Here is a 21,939-nt window from a genome sequence, read left to right on the forward strand (position 1 = left end):
TATGTCTCTCTTAAATATAAGACTTTTTAAAGATTAGTTTAACACATGAATACATTGTCTTCTTAAATATGAACATTACAGACAAGACTGAGTGCCTTTGGCCACCCCTCCAATCCTGGCCTTTTCCCCAGAGGCTACCCTTCTCATGAATTTGCGCATGAGATTGTCTTTCTCCCTCTGCACTGTAGGCTCTTTCCTCAATTCCTGTTTCTAATTAAGAAGCTCTGCAGCTCACCTGTCTCGGAATCTTACCAGCCCTGGCCCCTGTGCCCCAGCCTTGTTCCTGACACAGAGGAAAACTGTAGAAATGCTGTCCTCACCTCATCAAGGGAGTCGGAATTTTCCTCTGGCTGAGGGATGTCACAACCTTCCCCGAAGGGCGGGGCTTGCATCCTGCCTGCACTGCAGGGCTCCTCATTGTGCACCAGCCCTCCCTGAACGGATTATTAAGAAAGATTATTAAGAAAGCTACACTCTGAGACATGAAACACACACAAGCCAGGAAGCCACCTCTTTGAATGCTACCGGTATTCCGGGTTCCTCTTCTCTCACTCTTGGCCTCTGAGCGTCTCCTGGTCTCAGGCTTCCTATCATTTGACTTATCCACTAATTGTGGCACAAGCTCGTTAGGTCCTTCCATGGCCTCCCCACTTTTTTTTTTTTTTTAACTCTGCCCCCCCAGCCCCACCCCCAGTATCGGGTCCCACTGTCTTATTAGGAGGAGGAAAGCAGCATAGTCAGCCCTAGCCTTTGCCTTCTCATCCTTTTTACCCCTGAACCTTTCAGCTGAAAAGCCGGGTAAACTGAAGAGGCAAAAGGCTTGGCTGCATTTTCATGCTTTAGTGTGCTTCCATAAATATCCTCTGACCTCCCATTCTTGTAAAACGTAAGGAAAAAGGACAGCGGGAGAGTTTTCTGCTTGTGGTGGTAACACAGTCTCTTGGCCAAAACAACACACACCAATTTATAATTAACTCATCTAGAATAATGCAGCAATGCCTCTTGTCCCTCTCTGATATTTGATTTTTCTGCCCATCCTGTCAGTTTCCCTCCACTCCTTTCACAGACTTAGGTACAATCCATCCCTTCTATTTGTAGATTCTTCTGTTTGTAGAATTCTGATAGCCAATAAATACTTATGGTTTCTCTCAGAAATTGACATCATCTAAATAATACTAACAGTGATTTGTTAAATCCCAGTGGCTCCTTAAAGTGTAAATAATTCTTTCACATACATAATAAGTTATATTAATAATTATTTTCGGGGCTCCTGAGTGGCTCAGTCGGTTAAGCGCGGGACTTGGTCTCAGGTCATGATCTCCCAGTTTGTGGGTTCGAGCCCCTCATAGGGCTCTGTGCTGACAGCTCAGAGCCTGGAGCCTGCTGTGTCTCCCTCTCTCTTTCCTCTTCTCCCACTCATGCTCTGTCTCTCTCTTTCAAAAATAAATGTTAAAAATAATTCTTTTCACATAGAGAATCACATTTAGTGGTACAGAATAATGCTACAATTGGTTATTTCAGACTTGATGGAGGCCTGATTGATCTATTGCAGCTTCTAGGGTTGCTTAATAGATCCAGTAATATTCTATCTCTTTTGTTAGAGTCATGTGATAAGGATGTAAATAAGGACTTAAAAGCTGGTGTCAGAATACACTTTGATTCCTCTGGGAAACTCTTCCTACTGAGGCTAAGAATACCACACATGTGTCCAATCATCTCCGGGGAATGATCCAAGCATATCTGAAGCCATTCTTCATCACCCAGATGCTCTATAGATCTGTGTGGTTAGGGCTGTGACCTCATTCTGTGTGGCAGAGAAAACTGCCACAGGAAATGAAGCTTTGGCCTTAATTGGTTAATTACAAGGGAATCCTGCAGCAGAGAAAAACCCTGCCTTCTGAATCAAGGCTTCCCTCCACACATTGTTGGCCTCTGTTCTCAGTCCATTTGCCACCATGCATGACCACTTTCTTCCACATTCCCTGGACAAATCCCTGGCTTCAACACACCGGACAAATTACCCACAGACTTGACCTATGTCAGTGCTGTGAAAGCAGTTCCTTTCATTGACATGGTTAATCTGCATTGTGAATTATCCACAAATTTTGGCTGCTGCCATATTCTGTAGCCTACCCTGGCTGTCATCCCCTTTCTCCTGTGTTCTGGGCCTGGCCAGGCTTTCCATGTTGCACATTTTTCCCATTCTGCATGTGCCTTAAAGCTGTTTTTTTCCTCTGCTACTTGGTGTTGATGTCGTCATATGAGCGTTGTCTTTGGCTGATGTGCCAACATTCGTTTCTGCAAGTGTTTTTCGGGCGGCTGAACTTACTTTTAAAAAGACTTCAGTGATTGTGTTGGAAGATTTTGATAGACCTGAGGCTCTAATATGGTTTGGCTAATAAACATTCACTCATTCAGTTGTCTGGTTCATTTACCGGGCAAAGGGATGGATGAAATAATTGAAGCAGGAACACCTGGTTCTTGCTTCCAAGGAAGTTACAGGGAGTAATTTGTAGGTGTACTGAAAAAAAACGTAATGGGATGCTTAATGTGGTAAGCATCCTAAAAGGGGTAGTGTTCATGGGAGATCATAGGGCTAGCTTCTACTTAATGTTATCCTGAAAAGCACCAACTATTTACCAACCTACCTGCTCGCTGAGACCAGACTTTTTTCCCCGCATGGTAAAAACATGCATGGAAGCACTCACTCAACAGACATTCACTGAATTGCTATGTTTACCAGACACCTTGCCAGGCTCTGGAAATAGAAGTCAAATAACATCTAGTCTGTTCCTTAGTGGAGCTCATAGGTCAGTGAAAATAAAGTAAATATTCAGAGTATCAAACCCGGGGAAACTGTGGTGTTGTAGACATCTTATTTGTCAGGCAGGGTGAACCTGAGCCTGGCTGTTGTGTAAATGGCCTGAGGGGCTGAAAGTTATGGGGAATGATTTATTAAAGGGTTGGTCAACTGGAAATGACTTGTCTGAACCTTCATTTTTAAAACGTGTGACCTGGAAGACTTTCCTTACTAGTTTCCCTCCGGGTAGAATAGTAGACATTTGTATTCCCACATGGAAATTCATCCGCACGGTGGTCCCTGAGAAATTCAAGAAGAGCCTTTGTCTGGTGTCGTCCCCTAAGGGGGACGTAGAAAGCGTGGAACGCTGCAGCAAACCTCACCCCTCTGCCCCATGCTTCCATGAAGTAGGGTTTGCAACATGGGGCCAACCAGAGGCTTCCAGATATTTCCACAATGAATTCCTCTGTGCTTTGCTGTAGAAATTAAAAGGCCCGTTAAGTCTTCAATGTAACAAAGCACTACACTCCCCAACCACCACCACCTCTTCCTCCTCCTCCTCCTCCTCCCCCTCCTTCTTCTAATCTTGACTGATTTCTCCTCTCCTCACCCAGGCTCATTGGCTTTGTTCCCACAGGAGTCAATGCCAGCTAAACAGATGCTCCCAGGCAGCAAGCTATCAGGCAGCTTTCTGTTCCTCATGGTGAGTGAAGGGCTGGCCAGGCGTGTGGAGCAGTGATAGGGTGCTGTTTGCCAAGTACCACTCCCCTAGGCACTTCAGAGAGACTGGGGAGCACCGCAAATGCTTCACTGGCCATTACTGGCCTTGTGTAGGCTGCAGGGACCAGAGTCTCAAAATGACACTTTACTGAATATATTTCCTTGTATGTTAACCCCCAACCAGGCCCCATTTAAGTGGTAATGAACATGACCGTCAATGGTCAGGGATGGTAAGGGAATAGGGAACCAATCCCAAAGGCTCTAAGAGTCGCTCCATGACCTGTTTCTAGGATAGGCGACACTTGTAGACTTATATAGTGATGTCCCATTCATTCATTCATTCACATTCACTTATTGAGCACTTACTTTATAACTTGTACTGAAGGAACAAAGTGTTTGTGGAACTTGCAACTAGTGGAAATTTTAAAATAAGGTTAGGAGGGGCACCTGGGTGGCTCAGTCTTTTGAGTGTCTGACTTTAGCTCAGGTTGTGATCTCGTGGTCTGTAGGATAAAGCCCTGAATCAGGCTCTCTGCTGTCAGTGCAGAGCCAGCTTTGGATCCTCTGTCTACTTTTCTCTCTGCCCCTTCTTCATTTGAGTGTGTGTGCTCTCTTTCTCTCTCCCTCTTAAAAATAAATAAACATTTTTTTAAAAAGATGAGGTTAGGAGATGAAATCTTTCAGAAAATCTTTGGTTTTTGGGGCGCCTGGGTGGCTCAGTTGGTTGAGCGTCCAGGTTCAGCTCAGGTCATGATCTCGCGGCTCATGAGTTCAGGCCCTGCATCGGGCTCTGTGCTGACAGCTCAGAGCCTGGAGCCTGCTTCAGATTCTGTGTCTCCCTGTCTCTCTGCCCCTCCCCAACTCACGCTGTGTCTCTCTCTGCCTCTCAAAAATAAAACTAATAAAAAAATTTTTTTTTTTTTAAAAAGAAAATCTTCGGTTTTTCACCTTGTGGAATATTATCCTTTGACCACCAGGCTGAACTCTAATATGAAGAGCGCTGCCTATATGGGAAGAAGAAATTTAATGATATTTTTACTTGTGATCTTTATTTTTACCTAATTAGCCACCAGGTTCAATGAATAAGTAGCCTTTCCTGGCTCAGTAAAGGCCTGAAAGAGTTAACAGAAAAGCTATACCATATTATGTTCTCTTCCTGGCAGAATTCAGGCCAAGAAGAACTCAAGGTTTCCAAACCTGCCTTCCCCCCAGTTTCTCAGCAGGGACTCCCCACCCCCTCATCTTCTGTAGTTGGAGGGTCTCAGTTCCACACAGGAATCTGGTTTCACTGTGAAGCTGATTTCCTTCCTGAGCCAGTCAGATCTCCTCCTGAACTCTAGCATACCACCAAAGCCCTGCTGCTTCTTTTTGTTTGCCTTTCTTGCTTCCCAGCAGGGAGCCACAGAGCTCACTTTTGGATGCTTCTACACTAGGAACAGTAAATCATAGACTTTCCTGGTAAAGCCCAGTCAGTGCCTTTTGCAAGTCTAACCAAACAAGTCCCCTGCAGGAAGTCTCTTTGACCTTGAGACTTAGAGGAGACAGAGAGGAGAGGCTGGGTTTGCAAACTTGTTTGGAAGGAGGGGCAGGTCCCAAAGAAAAACAGGAAAGAAAGTCACAATTAGCACAAGAGTGGTCTCAAGGTCAAGATTCCTATATGAGTGAAGATGGTGAACAGAACTGTCTCTACTTGGAAGAGTTTTAACTTATATTGTAGGGCTATTTGGAGTGTCTTCGAGGGAGCTAATGGAGATTATGGGGTTGCTAAGGGCCGCCCACACCAGCCACTCTTTGGTGCTACCGCTGCTGACACAGCTTTACAGCCGTTCGGTCTCACCAAGCCAAAATCCTGCTCAGACAGCTGAGGAGTGTTGCTGTACCTACTTTTCTTCCCCCTGATGCCCGACTCAAAGGACTGGCACCAAAAGCCTGTCTTTCTAGACTTCTGGATTACACAGGTATCTTTCCAGCTTCCTCAGAACAAGTTAGAGATGTTAAATCTGGACCACGATTAGTTCTGCCACTGACATGGTGTATTTGATTGTCTTGCTTTTTTTATTAGTTTGATTGCAAGTGCCAAGAACCCAACTTGAGCTAGCAAAATAGAAATTGGAATTTACTGACTCATGGAATCCAAGGAAAGGCTGAAAAATTAAACCATGGAAAGGCAAGAATGGAGCAGAGTCCCAATGAAAATCAAGAACTCAAACACTGGAGGCCCCCTTTTTCTGCTTTTTGCCACTTCTCTCTGGTTCTTTCTGTGGGTGGCTTTATTCCCTTTCACTCTATATGCCTTTTCTCTCTCAGGTGGGGATCACGGTCTATGGCAACATCTAAGTTTTATGTCTTACAACTTTGTCAAAGAAAGATGGGTGGGGAGAAGGAGACTGATTCTATTCCTGGAGGCCAGATAAAAAATTCCAGAGATTGGTTGGACTTGAACAGTCAACTCAACTGGACCAATCAGCTGTGGCCATTGGAGGAGGTGATGTCATACCAGCCCAGACCTAGGGCCCATCACTGTGTATGCAGATGGTGTGTGTTTCTATAGAAGGGGAATCATTGTGACCTGGGCAGCTACCCCGAGAGCCGTTAGCTCCACCACCGTGTGGGCCTGATTTGAATCTGTTGTCCTGTTGTGATTCTCCACCTGTTGTTTTTGGAAATAGACCAAGAACTAGGGGCACGATCAAGATGTATATCTTCATATTCCAGATATTTTCATTTTGCTGAACCTATTGGCATCTTGTCTTCATGGAATAATTGACTAATAAAATGATAGTGCTAGAAGTAAATGAAATTCCGTGGGTTTTTTTTCCCCCACCTGTTGCAAGAACCCCTTAAGAAATTATCTCATGTGGCTAGGGTAGGGAGTTGGAGGTGGAGAAAAAGAGGGTTGGATGAGCTATGCTCTGGATCCCTCACCCTGGCCCTAATCAGGGAATCTCTCCTTCTCCCTATTTTACATATCTGGCTTTCACATGGGTTATAATTTGAGAAACGATTATGGGACCAAAAAAAGAAGGAAGAGGAGGAGGAGGAGAATAAAACTACTAGTCCAACCCCCAGAGAGTAACAGAGAAGAAGGAGGAAGACAAGGACAAGGATGAGAAGAAAGAGAAAAATAAAACTACCAGTCCAATCCCCAGAGAGTAACAGCCTCTTGCAAAAGCATATGGTATTTCATCTGCTGCAGACGAACTCTAGTAAATTTTAAAGCCAAGCAGCATTGCTACTCAGGGCCTAGGCTTGCAACACAGGCTTCTTTTAAGATAAACATCTTTGTGGGGGAAGTGGGTGGTGTGGCTGGTTCTCCTGGTGTCTACTTTGTCCTTCAAATCCTTTTTTCAGAGCCAGCAGTAGGCATTTATAGCAAGAACAGGGTCTGGCCTTCCCCTTGGGTGTGAGGTACAGATGCCTTCAGATCAAAGAGGAGGTTTGGCTTAGTGCTCAGCTTCCCCGATCCGACTTGCTGGCTAAGCAGAGACCTAAAGCGGGGGCACCCTAACCTGTGGATGAGAGTGGCCCCACTCAGTTGTGATTCTGCGGTCACTTTGTTAGATGCCATTGAGGAGGTCTCTGTCAACATGCAGACATAGTAGTAACATGACATTTTTCAACCAAAAAGATTTTTATCAAGGATTCAACCAATGATGATCAGTGATATTAATGCTTTCATTTTATTAATGATTTCATGCTTCTGAGTTTTTAAAATGACTTGAATCTGGGCAGAATAGGAACTGTGCTCAGCATTTGGATCCCTACCGTTCTCCTGGACTGCCTTCAGGCCCCGAGATGAAGATAGTCTAGCCTCCCCTCCCCACTGCAGTGATTGTCCCTCTGTGCTACCACAGCAAAGCCACATCCTGGGACATATTCCACAGGAGGGTCCTACCCTTGACATCTTGAACTCTGAGACTGCGCTCTCCACTCACAACCCCAATCTCCACACTCCTTCCTTCCCATCAAACCCGTTTTCAATCTCATCAGCCTTCTCTGTCCTGTCAGGTTCTCAGCGCTCCTTTGACCTCCTGTCCCCGGTGCAGATGCCACCAGCAGTCACTTGAAAGACACTCTCACCACCTCCCGCACTCCCTTTGCTTTGGTTGATTGCTGCCTGTCCTGGATGAGCCCATCCCTGGTTCTCTCCGGCAGGCCTGCCGAGCAGTGTTAGAGGAGATCGTGCAGCTTCGCTGATAGATTCAGTTACAGAATCCTGGTCTGCAGCCCTGGCTGAGTCTTTGGTGTTGCCGGGACATCTTTAGCAGTCACTGTTCTTCCCAGCTTCCCACAGCATCCCTTCCCGAAGCCTCCTTCATTCTGCTCCTCCCTCTCACTCTCCACAGCTAGTGGACCTACTGCATCGTAGACCTGCCTAGACCCACTGATCTTTGTCCTACATTTTTTCCTTGAGTTCTTCTTTCCAGTTTATTTCTTAACTCAGGCTAAAGACCCCATGGGCCTAAACCAAGAAACTACCCCTGAAGCAATACTGCCCAGACCAGTTTGAGCTTAACCCCTGACACCCCTGAGCAGATGGACGGTGGGTTGACCCATGGGATGCCTGACAGTTCCTTCATCTCATTATCATACTAAAATATCTGCCCAAGGAGGAGCACAAGCCTCATTTACATAACATGCAATGCCCGTATAGGCAAGTTACCTGAGGCTGCATGTGTGACCTTATGCCCACATCTACACACCATGACAAAGGCTCCCTCTTCTAAATATTCATCCTAACCCTAAAGGAAAGGAACCCATCCGCCCTTCCTCAGGGAGTTTCAGCTTTGCAAGTTATTCCCTAGATCTCCTTAATTTGCTGCAAATAAAGGTTCTTTTGTGCCACAGCTCCACCTGCTGTGGTTTCTATATGTGACTCACCCATGAGCAAACTCACGTTAGTTACTTAGTCCAATTACACCTCTTCCCCATCTCCTAACTTCCCCACATAGGTACCTGTTCCCGCCTCCTCACAGAGGAGGACGTAGTCCTCTCCTCTGAAACCTTGCCACATCACTCACCCTCCCCTTGAGTGTGTTTCTCCTTCACCAAGCCCTCATCTCTGCCTGCAGTGTCTTCCCATCCCGAGACACCCTTGTTCCCTCACCCCCCTTGCGGTCCAGCTCACACCCTCTCTCCTCCCCCCAATGCTCCTGCTTTCCTACTTCCTGGTGTCTTCTAGGTTCACTGGGTTCACTGCCGTCTGACTTCTCACCTACCACTCTGCAGTATCTGTGCTCAAAAAGGTCACCAGAGCCTGTTAATTATTCAACACAATGGGCTTTCCGGTCTTTAGCCTGACTTTTTGACAGCATTTGACCTTCCTGACCGTCCGTCTTAAAATTCTCTCATTCCTGGATTCCTACATAACACTTTCTCCTGATTTTTTTTCTATTCATTGGATCACTTATTCTAAAATTATTTGTATTTATTTATTTATTTATTTATTTATTTATTTAAAGTAAGCTCTACCCCGAACATGGGGCTTGAACTCATGACCCTGAGATCAAGAGTCTCATGCTCTACTGACTGAGCCAGCCAGGCACTCCAATAATTTCATTTTTGCTCATGTCATTATATTCTTTGGAGTAAGGTGGAGTGGGTTCAAATCCCTTTTTTCATCATTCACCAGTGCTATGGCCTTGAGCAAAGTCTCCTATATAAGAAACGGGGCTAATAACATAGGCTTTAGCGATCGGGTATGGGGATTAAAGGAGATAGTACATAAAAAGTGCTTCATTCAATGACTGACAAGAATTGGCAGTTAGTACACTTTCATTTTCTTCTTTCCCTTTGGTGCTCCTTCCACTCCCTTTCTTGCCGAAAAACTTTTTATAGTTCACTTTAATTTTTGGGGTGTTGTAAGATCCCAGGATTTGGAGTCAGCATTGAATTCCAATCCCTTTTCTTCCACTTAGCAGCCCTTTGACCCTGGGCATGTTGTTGCTCTAAACTTTGGTTTCCACATGTGTAAAATGAGGATGATTGTGTGTGTATGCATTGGGGGGGGGGGGGGATGGTTAATAAATCAATGTTAAATATGTATATTGTTTATGTATATATAAATTAAAATATTTTTATATATTTATTTTTGTAAGTAAATAAAGTGGTAAAGTGCTTAGCACAGTCCTGGTAGGTAGCAAGCACTCAATAGGTCATAGTTCCGGTCTTCCTTGCACCTAGTCTATACCTGTCACACACAGATACCCTCAAACATGCATCTCCCACCCCTCCCCCATCTCTTGTGCTCTAGTACCTGTGTTTTGCCAACTTGCTGTGGAACATCTTTGCTCTATTGCTTCAAATAGCTCAGACTGTTGTCAAAACTGAACTATTTGCTCTTCAGATATTTTCCATCTCAGTTAAAGCATCCCCATCCCTCAGGTATGACTTTTTGGACCTTCTCTTTTTGTCGCTGCTTTTGTCCTGTCAGTCACCTGACTTGTTTCTGGAATTTGTCCTTTCCTAATTACACTGCTTCAGTTCAGGCTCTCATCTTCTCTCACTTGAATTATTGCCTGGTCTTCTCACTGGTTTCTCCAAATCTGGGTGCTTCTTATTCTACCCCATGTTCTCCTCTGTGTCCAGAGTAGACCTTTCTAAGTTGCAGGTCTCACTGTTTCAGTCTCCGGTTTCAAAACTCCACACGTTCCTGTTGAAGGTCTTTGAGCTGAAAGTCTGAGCACAGATAGGTCTTGTGCTGACCTGTTTCTCCATCATCGTTGCCTGCCTCTGATGGCTCTGCCCACACGCTAATTTGTTAACTGGCTATTCCTCCAGGACACCATATGCCTTCACTGTGCTTTTTTTTTTTTCTAACCACCCCTCTGTAGGATGCCCTTCTCCCCTTCTGTAACTGGCAAACATCCTTAGGGAACCGCACAAATGTCTCCTTTCCTCTAGACCCTACCCTCATCCCCACATCCTTCCATCCTGTTGCTCCTTCTGTGCACAGATAGCATTTGTTAGTATTTCTCCATCGACACTGTAATTACTTTGTATCATAGCCTGTAAGCTGGGCTTGGCACAATTCCTAGCAATGTTGGTTGATTTGAATGAATGAATGAATGCTTGAAATGATACCATCTAGAAGGATCTTGTGAGATGGAATTTCACGACTGAAATTTACTATAGGTAAATATGGATCAAGAAGACCAATTTTACAAGAACAAAGATGGAAGAGATTGGTTTAACAGTAGAATGTGTTAAAAATTATGTAGGGGTTTTGGTTGGCAGTACTGTATGAGTCAACAATGTGAGGTGGTAACAAAAAAAGAAAAGAGGAGGAGGAAGAGGAAGAGGAGAGATGAAGGAGGAGGAGGAGGATAGAATGTGAGGACAGAATGAGGAAGCTGAGTGTCTGGTTTTACACCCAGAGCATTGTGTTTGGTTCTAGGTATCATGGTTTTAGAGGAACTTAATAGCAACAATTCTTGAAACCATTTTATTTTTAAGACTTCTTGAAAAAATCACCAAACTAGACAAACTGCTAGTTAACACAATGAAGAAGAAAAGGGGAGACAGCACAAGTATACGAAGTAAGAAATGACAAGGGAGAAGTAACCATTGAAACAAAAAATCGCAAGAGTCTTTGCAAGTCTGTGTAAAAAACGTTTTAAAACTTTGATGAAATGGATAATTTCCTAGGGAAATGCTGATGACCCAAATTGAAAGAGACAGAAAATTTAAACAGACTAATTTCTATGGAAGAAATAGAGAGTCTTATTAAGGAACTGTTCCTCAAAAAAAGTACCAGCTCCAGGTTATTTCATAGAGGAATTCTACCAAACTGCCACGTATCATCAGATAGTCCCTATGCTCTGTATATCATATTCTATATCTATCTATATCGATATTGATATAGCTATTGTACTAACATAACACTGTTAAATAAAATCCAATACCACATTAAAAATATAATTCATGGGGCACCTGGGTGCCTCAGTCGGTTAAGCACCCAACTTCAGCTCAGGTCACGATCTCACGGTTCATGGGTTCGAGCCCCCCGGTTGGGCTCTATGCTGACAGGTTAGAGCCTGGAGCCTGCTTCAGATTCTGTGTCTCCTTCTCTCTCTGCCCCTCACCTGCTTGTGCTCACACTCACTCTCTCTCTCTCTCTCTCTCAAAAATAAATAAACATTTAAAAAAATTTTAAATATACAATTCACTATCATCACCTGGGTTTAATTCCAAGAATGCAAGATAGGTTCTTTATTAGGAAATCCGTTAGTATCATATACCATATTAATAGATCTCAAGAAAAATAACTATAGGATTATTACAATGAAGGTTGACAAAACTTTTATCGAAATTCAACATCCATTCCTCATAAAATGGTCATGAAAATAAGACTTGATTGATATAGTTAACATGATAAAATACATATACCTTAGTCCTAAAACCTGTATCTTCCTAAATTGGGAAACACTGCAAATATTTTTTCTAGGGCTGGAAACATGGGTAGGATACCCATTCTCCACTCTATTCCATTTTTTTTTTTTTAATGTTTACTTATTTTTGAGAGCGAGAGCGAGCGAGCAGGGAGGGGCTGAGAGAGAGGGGGACAGAGGACCTGAAGCAGTCTCTGTGTGGGCCTCGAGCTCATAACCATGAGATCATGAGCCGAAGTCAGCCGCTGAACCAACGGAGCCACCCAGGCGTCCCACATTCCACTTCGTATCAAAGGTATTAACTGGCGCAACTAGGCTAGAGAAGTTGGTTTAGAGGCACAAGGCTTACTAATGAAATAAAACTATTTCTTTTTGCAGATATGATAATCCTGGAAATATTTGAGAGAATTAGTGATAAATCTCAAATAATAAGCGATAAGGTAACAGTATATAAAATTAACATACTGAAATCAATAGTTTTATTTACCCAAAAAGTAGCCAATTAGAGACCATAATGATACAGGAAAGCTCATTTGCAATTGCAACAAGGAAGACTAAGTACGTAGAAATGAACCTAGTAAGAACTGTGTAAAACCTGTAGGAGGAGGAGAACTTTAAAACACTCCTGGAAGAGGCACCTGGGTGGCTTAGTCGGTTAAGTGTCCGGCGTTGGCTCAGGTCATGATCTCATGGTTCGTGGGTTCCAGCCCCACATCGGGTTCTGTGCTGACAGCTCAGAGCCTGGAGCCTGCTCCGGATTCTGTGTCTCCCTCCTGCTTGCGCTCTGTCTCTCTCTCTCTCTCCAAGAATAAATAAACAATAAAAAATTTTTTCAATGCTACTGGAAGACACATTTGAACCAAAGGAACAACATCACCATTCTTGAGGACTATGATTTAACATTCTAAATATGACAGGTCTTCCTAAATTAATTTATAAATGTAATATACTGCCAATAAAAATTCCAACAGACTTTTTTAGGAAGTTAGGTAAAGATAACAAAATTCATATGGAGAAATAAATATGCAAGAATATTCAAGAAAATACTAAAAAACGGAAATTTTCAGGGGGTGGGGGGACTAGCTTTACTGAGCATTAAAAGGTACTGTAAAACCTCTATAATTAAAACATGCATGAATCAACAAATATACGAGTTATGTAGGATGCAAAGTCCATAAACAGACCCAAGGACTTCTGGAAATTCGGTATATGATAAAGGTAGCATCTCAGACCATTGGGGTAAAGAGGGACTTTTTAATAAATGGTGCTTTTTGTAAAGGATGAATTGGATTTATTTCTCACATCATATATAAGAATAGACTCCAAATGGATTAGGGATCTGAATGTAAAAATAAAACCAGACAAGAACTGGAAAAAAACAGGTGGAGTCTTCTTTCACCTCAGTGAAGGGAAAGCCTTTCTAACCATCACTCAGAATTCAGAAGCAATACAATAAATGATCAATAAACTTGATTATATAAAAATAACTCTTTCATGGCCAAAAAGACAACCTGAGTCAACTCAAAAGACAACTGAAAAGCTGAGAAGTCTCTGCAACATATGTCAGAGGCAAAAGGGTAACATTCCCAAGAAACAAAGAGTTCTTAAAAATGGCAGGACAGGGGCGCCTGGGTGGCTCAGTCGGTTGAGCGTCCGACTTCGGCTCAGGTCGTGATCTTGCGGTCCGTGAGTTCAAGCCCCGCGTCGGGCTCTGTGCTGACTGCTCAGAGCCTGGAGCCTGTTTCGGATTCTGTGTTTCCCTCTCTCTCTGACCCTCCCCCGTTCATGCTCTGTCTGTCTCTGTCTCAAAAATAAATAAACGTTAAAAAAAAAAAAAATGGCAGGACAAAGGACCAGAAACTTTGATAGAAAAACGAGAAAAAGACATGAACAGACCAATAATTTAGATATGAAAAAAGTTATAAAAGGTAAGATATATAAAATGGATTATTAAACCTACCAAAAATTCAAACTCATAATGAATGAAATGAAAATTAAAACACTGAGGTACAATTTCTCACTTATCACATTGGCAAGAATTAAAAGTATGACAACATATTCTGTAGGCAAGGCTGTGGGAAAGTCGTGCGCTCGTGCATTCCTCATGGGAATGCAAAGAGATACGATCCTTTTGGCAGGGAATTTGGCAATATCTGATAAAATTACATACCTGCGTGCCTCTTGGTCCAGCAATCCCACATCTTGGAATCTACCCTGAAGGCAGACCTGCATCCACGTGAAAATACCCAGGCCTATACGATGTTCACTCATTGCAGCATTGTTGGTAATTGCAAAACATTGGGAAAAACCTAAGTGCCCATACACAGGAGAATGGTTGTATAAATTATGGTATGTCCACATAATGGAGTGCTATGGTCGCTGTAAACATGAATAAAGAAAGTCTCTGAACCAGTGTAGAGTGATTTCCAGACTATGTTAAGTGAAGTGAAGTGCAAAGTCCAAGTACAAAAAGAATATCAGTACTGTGCTAGTTTTCACATAAGAAAGAAAGGGAAATAAGCAAGTATACACGTGTCCTTTTTCTGGATAAACTGGAACTCATGTGGTTGGTTACTATGAGGTGGATGGGAATAGATGGAAAGAACTGAGAGAAGGGAATGGAGTAGAAAGAATGACGTAGCAGTGACACTTTCCTGACTAGATGTTTTTGTACAGCTCTGACTTTTAGGATCATGCTAATCATGCAATCATCCATGCACCTAATCATCCAAAATGTGGAGAGAACCCAAAATGGACTACTGATAGTACAAAACGAACCCCACTGTATTACAAATGAATAACATAACCACACTGAAGGGACTGGAGAAGAAAAGAACTAACCTAAGTCATTTTGCATCAGCATTTTGACTCTAAATTCGAAAAGAACTATGCATAAATATTATATTATGGTTGGTAAATTAATTTTTCACAAGGTATGAGTTAGCAAGTCTGACACTAACTTATGTGTTTCTAGGATCAAGCAAATATTAGTAAATATATGGTGGAGAGTGAGAGTTCTGGTTTCTCACTGGGAGAAAGGAGTTATAATAAAGAAAAGGGACAGGAAGAAGTGAACTCTGTGGGCTTGGTTGGAGGAGGGATCAGTGTAATTTATGCTGTCATTCATCATATGTCTGTCTCTCAAGGTGTATGTGCATATGTGTGTATACATACATGCATTTTCTTTGGTTTTTTTTTTAATTTTTTATTTGTTCTTTAGACAGAGAGAGACAGAGCATGAGCGAGGGAGGGGCAGAGAGAGAGAGCGGGACACAAAATCTGAAGCAGGCTCCAGGCTCTGAGCTGTCAGCACAGAGCCCGACACAGGGCTTGAACCCACAAGTGGTGAGATCATGAACTGAGCTGAAGTCGGACGCTCAACTGACTGAGCCACCCAGGCGCCCCTACATACATGCATTTTGTACTCTACTACTGAGAGGGTCAAGAATGTAACCCCAGTAACAATGAGTACAACTCATGCCCAAATTTTGGTTTCTAAAAACCAAAGAACTAGAGTTCTTTTGAGAAATAACTGATTCCAGAGCTGGGCAGAGAAAGCCTAAGACGAGGAGTGTGGAATATCTCATGACACCAGGAAGTAAGGAAATGTTCAAAGAACATGATCAGGCCATATGAACCAGCAGTCCTACTTCTGGGTCTATATCCAAAAGAAGTGGGATCTTGAAGAGGTATTTGCACACTCATTTTCATAGCAGCATTATTCACAATAGCCAAGAGGTAGAAGCAACCCACATGTCCATCAACAGATGAATGAATAGGCAAAATGTGGTATAAACATACAATTGAATATTATTCACCCTTAAAAAAGAAGGAAAATCTGACACAAGGGACAACATGTATGAACCTTGGGGACATTACACTGAGTGAAATAAGCCAATCACAAAAAGACAAGTACTGTATGATTCCATTTGTCTGAGTTGTCTAAAATAGTCAAATTTATAGAAACAGAAAGTAGAACAGTGGTTGCCAGGCACTGGGAGGAAGGGAAATGGGATTTATTGTTTAATGAGTATAGGGTTTCATTTTGCAATATGAAGATATCTGTAGATTCATTGCACAACAGTGTGAATATACTTAATACTACTGAGCTGTACACTTAAAAATACTAGGATGACAAATTTTTTGTGATGTATTTTTTTACCACAATTTTTAAAAAAGTGAGTGGAGCATATGAAAAGGATACAGGAGCCAACATTTGTCCCAATTTGAGCAGCACAAGTAAATAATGATAGTAATGGATTAATATAACGAAAGTGAAATAAATACCCACAATCCCATACTGATATAAATAAGTAAATGAGGGAAAAGAAATAGCTTTTCCTCATATTAGGAATTCCAACTAGTAAGTGTAGAAGGAATGATGGAATTAGAAAATCATCATTTGGGAGATGTCATAGTAATCAATCAGGAAAAGAATACTCAATGATTTTTAAGAAAGGAAAAATGGATGTTAAGTAAAGCGATGATAGGGAAAAGGATATTTTCATGGTCTCAAATCTTCCCACAAAATACTTATCAATTACAAGGGAAAAATGGCGACTTTACAGTAGAGAAACTTGGCAGACACCTACCTTAACTGTGTAATCACAGTTAATTTCAACAATAATGTGATGTATCAGCATCATGTGTCTTTTGATATAATGCACAGAGAAGGGTATTGTATGTTCCAAACCCATAACCTGAATTTGATCACTAAGAAATTGTAGACAAACCCAAATTGAGGGACAGTGTACAAAATAACTGGGAAGTATTCTTCAAAATTGTCAAGATCATGAAAGACGGAGAAAGACTTAGCCAGATTGAAAGAGACCAAAGGGACAGGACAACTAAATGTAGTGTGAGATCTTTTGGACCAAAGAAGGACAGTAGGTCAACTGGGGAAATCTGAATAAGGTCTGGAGATTATGTAATAGTACTGTGTCAGTGTTAATGTCCTGTTCTGTTGCTGTTGTGGACGAAGTGAACATTTGGGGAAGCAGTTAGGTAAATGGGTATAGGGGAGCTCTTTGTACCAATTTTGCCACTTTTATGTAAGTCTGAAATTATTTCAAACTGGACAGCTAATGAAATAAAAAATAATAGGGGTTTTGAATAACCCCCTAGTGTAGGTCAATAATGTGTTCTGGTGGCCAAGGAAGAAAGGAAAGAGAAGAACGAAGAAGGAAAGAGAAGAAAAATATCTTGAATGAGGAATCTTCATGTCTCCTTTAAACTCGGAGTATTGTGTTAGGTTCTAGATGTCTCAGTTTCAGATAGATTTAGACAGAAGATCACTAATACTTGAAATACTTACCATTTTGGGTAAGGAATGTGAGCTTGGCTTGCAACTCTGGATGTGCATAGAAGAATTTAAGGAATATTGGTATAACTGGGCCCCACCCTCAGAAATTCTAACTATTCTCTAGTGGGCCCCCGACATTAGTATTTTTTCTAAGTTTTTATTTAAATTCTAATTAGTTAAGATATAGTGTAATGTTGATGTCAGGAGTAGAATTTAGTGATTCATCATTTATATATAACACTCAGGGCTCAACACAGGTGCCCTCTTTAATACCCATCAGCCACCCAGCCCATCCTCTGCCCATCTCCCCTCCAGCAACCCTCAGTTTGTTCTCTATATTTAAGAGTCTCAGGGTGCCTGAGTAGCTCAGTCAGCTGAGCGTCTGACTCTTAATTTTGGCTTAGGTCATGATCCAGGGTTGTGGGATTGAGCCCTGAGTAGGGCTCTGTGCTGAGTGTGGAGCCTGCTTAAGATTCTCTCTCTCCCTTTGCCCTTCTTTCCTGCTCATGTGCACTCCCCCCCACCTCTCAAATTAAAAAATAAAAGAGCCTCTTATGGTTTGCTTCCCTGTCTTCCCCACCGCCATGTTCATCTGTTTTGTTTCTTAAATTCCACATATAGGTGAAATCATATGATATTTGTTTTTATCTGACTTATTTTGCTTAGCCTAATACACTCTAGGTCCATCCACGTCATAGCAAATGGCAAGATTTCATTCTTTTTGATGGCCACATAATATTCCATTGTATATGTATACCACATCTTTTTTTTTAAAAATTTTTTTAATGCCTATTTTATTTTTGAGAGAGAGAGAGACAGAGACAGAGACAGAGACAGAGTGCGAGCAGGGGAGGTGCAGAGGGAGAGGGAGACAGAATCCAAAGCAGGCTCCAGGCTCTGAGCTGTCAGCACAGAGCCCGATGCGGGCTTGAACTCACAGATGGCAAGATCATGACCTGAGCCGAAGTCAGATGCTCAACTGACTGAGCCACCCAGGCACCCCTTATATACCACATCTTCTTCATCCATTCATCTATCAGTGGGCATTTGGGCTCTTTCCATAATTTGGCTATTGTAGATAATGCTGCTGTATACATCGGGGTGCATGTGCTCCTTTGAATCAGTAGTTTTGTATCCTTTGGGTAAATACCTAGTAGGACAATTGCTGGGCAGATATTAGTATTTTTAAAAAGCTTCTCCAGTGACTCTGATGGGTAATCAGCATTTACAGAACCCCTTGGTTAAGGGAATTGTAATGTTTAGCTAGGAGAAAACTCAGGTTAGCTCTACAAGAATCATATGGGGGAACTTGGGAAAATAAAGCTTTCTGAGTTCTACCCTATGGAGAGAATTTGATGGGGGTAATGTCTACATGTCTTTGTTTTTTTAAAAGCTTTCTTTGTGATCTTGAAGCACAGCAAGGGGTGGGAACAGTAGGCTGGATCAGTGCTTCTCAAACTTTAATGTGCATATGAATCACTGGGAGATCTGTTTAAAGTGTGGGTTCTGATTGAGTAGGGGTGGGGTGGAGTCTGAGAGTCTGTGTTTCTGCCAGGCTCCCAGGTAATGCTGATGCTGCTGGCCTGGGGGCCACCCTTGGAATAGTAGATAGCTACTTAGTGTAGATTATTACACAAGAGACCCAAACATTGGATGTGGGGGAGAAAGTGGTATAGACTAAGGGGACTTCCATTCTGAGAGTTTGAGAAAGGTTCACTGAAACTTCAGGGATGCATTTATTTAGGTGATAGTGTGGTTGAGTGGAAAGAGCATTGGCTTGGGAATTAGAGTTTCATATTCATGCTTTACTGTCTGGTGACCTGGAACAAATGAGTTTACCTATTTTGAGTCTCAGTTTCCAATTAGCAAAATAGATACAGTAAAATCTTCCTGGCAGATTAGCATTAGGGAAAATGTGTTTAAAGGACCTAGCAGAGGGGCACCTGGCCGGCCCAGTTGGTGGAGCATGCGACTCTTGATCTTGGGTCATGGGTTTGAGTGCCATATTGGGCACAGAGTTTACTTAAAAATGAATGAATGAATGAGTGATCTAGCATAACCCTTGACACAGAGTAGGTGTTCAGAACAGTGGTGACTATTATTATCATTTATGCTGTAGAATCCTCTTGTTGGAAACCAGAGGTGAGATTAATGTGCATGAAAAGTACTGTTAGAACCTCTCATCAGTTTTGCATCAGACACAACTTCTATTCAGTAGCCAAAAGAAGGCTGTGGTTACTCAAGTAGAAATGATCTTGGTCTAACATAAACCATTTGTTCTTGTCTGCCCCTGCATTATTAGCTTTTGCAATCATTTTAAGTCTCGGCCTGATGAAATGTGACAAGTGATTCACTGACTCAAACAAATATTTGTTGTGCACCTGCTACCCTAAAGTCCAGTACTTCTGAGTTGTTGTGACTCCCTGCATAGAGCATACTTCAGACCTGAGCTCCTTTGAGCTCACTGTTCCCTTTGCCTCATTTCCTCTTTCAGGAACCACCCCCCCCTCCCCCGACAATCACAAAAGTGTGGGCTCAGTTTGGGCTTATGATCTCAGCACCGTGTGTGACACTGGACGTCCTCCGGGAGATCAGAGCTGGGCTGTGGGAGGGTCAGGGAAGGCTTCTTGGAAAAGGTGATGCTTGGGCTCAGCCTTAAGAGGAGACTGCAGGCTCAGGGAGGGAGAGTGGCTGGAAAGTGTGGTGCGTTTGGGGCACTGCACATGGTTTGGACCAACCGAAACGCAGCAGGCAAACGGGAGGGTAGTGAGTAAGCGGAGCAGAGGCAGCGGCCAGCACATGACAGACTAAATGCAGCCAAGATGGTTGGATTTTATCTTGACAGGAGAGGCCAGTGAAGGATCTGAAGCAGGAATGTGTGGAGGGTGGGTTGAGGATGATAGTAGATACAGGGAGACTGGTTAGGAATTTTATTATTTTATATATGTATAAATATGTGTATATATGTATACACACATGTATATACACATATATGTTTTTTTTTTAAAGTTTTATTTATTTATTTATTTTGAGGAAGACAGAGACAGCATGAGTAGGGAAGGGGCAGAGAGAAGGAGAGAGAGAATCCCAAGGAGGCTCTGCAGTGTCAGTGCAGAGCCCCACATGGGGTTCAAACTCATGAAACCGCGAGATGGTGCCCTGAGCTGAAACCGAGTCGGATGCTTAACCAACTGAGCCACCCAGGCACCCCTAGGTGTTTTATACCTAAGCCAGGGTCAGATCCCAACTGTTACCCTTAATGCCTTTTTTGGTCCTAACTCCTTTGCTCCAGAGCAGAGTGGTTTACTACAGAGGTACCCTTTGCCTCCCACGGTGCTTGGGCTGTGCGGCAGGAGCAGACCTTGGGCAAGGGTCTGGCCCACATTAGGCAGAAGGTGTGGCCACCCCTGTTATACCAAGTGAGTGGGGTAGCACCATGCCCTTGGTCAATGCTTGGACCATAGTTAGGCGTTTCAATACCAGATCTGCTGTGTCCTGGCTGGGGCCTTGGGGATGTTCCATCACTTCTCTGAACTTGATCCGTAGAATGGAGAGGATACTGACCCTTCAGTGTTTTTGTGAGGATTAATTAGATGGTGATAACGATGAAAATAATAATGACTGTTAGGCAAGCATCAGTTGCGTGGCAGGTCCTGTCCCAGGCACCTTCATTAATACAATAAAACACATATCAAATTCCAGAACTAGTGTTTAGTTCACATAGACACTCGATTCCTTCCCCTACTGCCTGCTGATATGGCACTTCCTACAGTTTGTCAGCAGCTGATAGATTATTGCCTTAGTACTGTCTTTATAAAGGACTTCATTTATTGCCACAAATCGACCCAGAGAAAATAACGAAGATTTAATTCAAGCTCAGGAAGCAATCAGTGGGTAATTTCCAGCATTTTATTGAAGAAGTACTTGTGGCGTAGAAATCAACTATTCTTCAACCAGCTTGTAATATAATACCGTTAGCCCTTGAACCTAACGTTTAGGGTCAGGGTCTTGGGCTTCTACAGAGACCAGACAGAGCTGCTGATTGTTCTGGGATATTGTTCATGTGCTCTTTTGATATTTAAGTGTCCATCTTCAGAACAAATGCAAAATTAGAATAAACACCTGGATGCAAGCTTTGGTAGGGGACAAAATGGACTATGTAGGGGGATCCGAGGGCTGGGATGAGTTGTGTGTCCCTATCTGGGCCTGACAGGCTTCTGATGATACTGGGTTTAGCTTTGTCTGACAATAAATGATAGCACTCCCTCCCGCCTGCCCCCCGCGCCACAACCTCTGCCCAAGTCTTCAGGGTACTGCTCACCAAAGCTTTTCTTTTTCCTCCTTTGTGCAGATTTTAGGCAACTAGATCCTCTTTGACAACATAAAGCACGGATTAACACAAACTCTGTAGCAATCCCAGGATTATGGGCTCAGGAGAATAAATCTCGAGTTGACAGTGAGATGATTTCCATTAAGTCTCATTGTGAAGAACATAGTGATGGGAGAGGTTGTTCTGAGCTGGCTTGCTGTTGTTTATTTCTGATTCCCCAAGACCAGCCTTATGAGTATCAGTGTCCATTGTGCATGTGAGAATGAGTGATTGTTCTTGAGAAGCACAATGGGTTACTGGCAGCAGTGATCACACCCAAAAACTGGCTGTGCTTCTCCACTGGCCCCCATCCATGGTCAAGGGAGCAAAACTCAAGGAAAGCAGGAGTCCTACTCAC

The 21,939-nt window shown here is 42.8% G+C and overlaps 1 protein-coding gene across 2 annotated transcripts in view; it reads left to right on the plus strand.

The window, feature by feature from the left end:
- Window positions 1–21,939, plus strand: part of DIXDC1 (DIX domain containing 1) — a 69,930-nt gene that overhangs the window by 9,808 nt on the left and 38,183 nt on the right. Inside the window, exon 3 of one of the 2 annotated variants that reach the window (XM_042903989.1) lies at window positions 3,438–3,503. The exons of the other annotated variant lie outside the window; for it this stretch is intronic. Coding sequence (XP_042759923.1) covers window positions 3,438–3,503 — 66 coding nt within the window. The remainder of the gene's footprint in view (window positions 1–3,437; window positions 3,504–21,939) is intronic. 2 annotated transcript variants of the gene reach the window in all.

Source organism: Panthera leo, chromosome D1 (genome assembly GCF_018350215.1).
Source record: "Panthera leo isolate Ple1 chromosome D1, P.leo_Ple1_pat1.1, whole genome shotgun sequence".
Classification (NCBI taxonomy): domain Eukaryota; kingdom Metazoa; phylum Chordata; class Mammalia; order Carnivora; family Felidae; genus Panthera; species Panthera leo.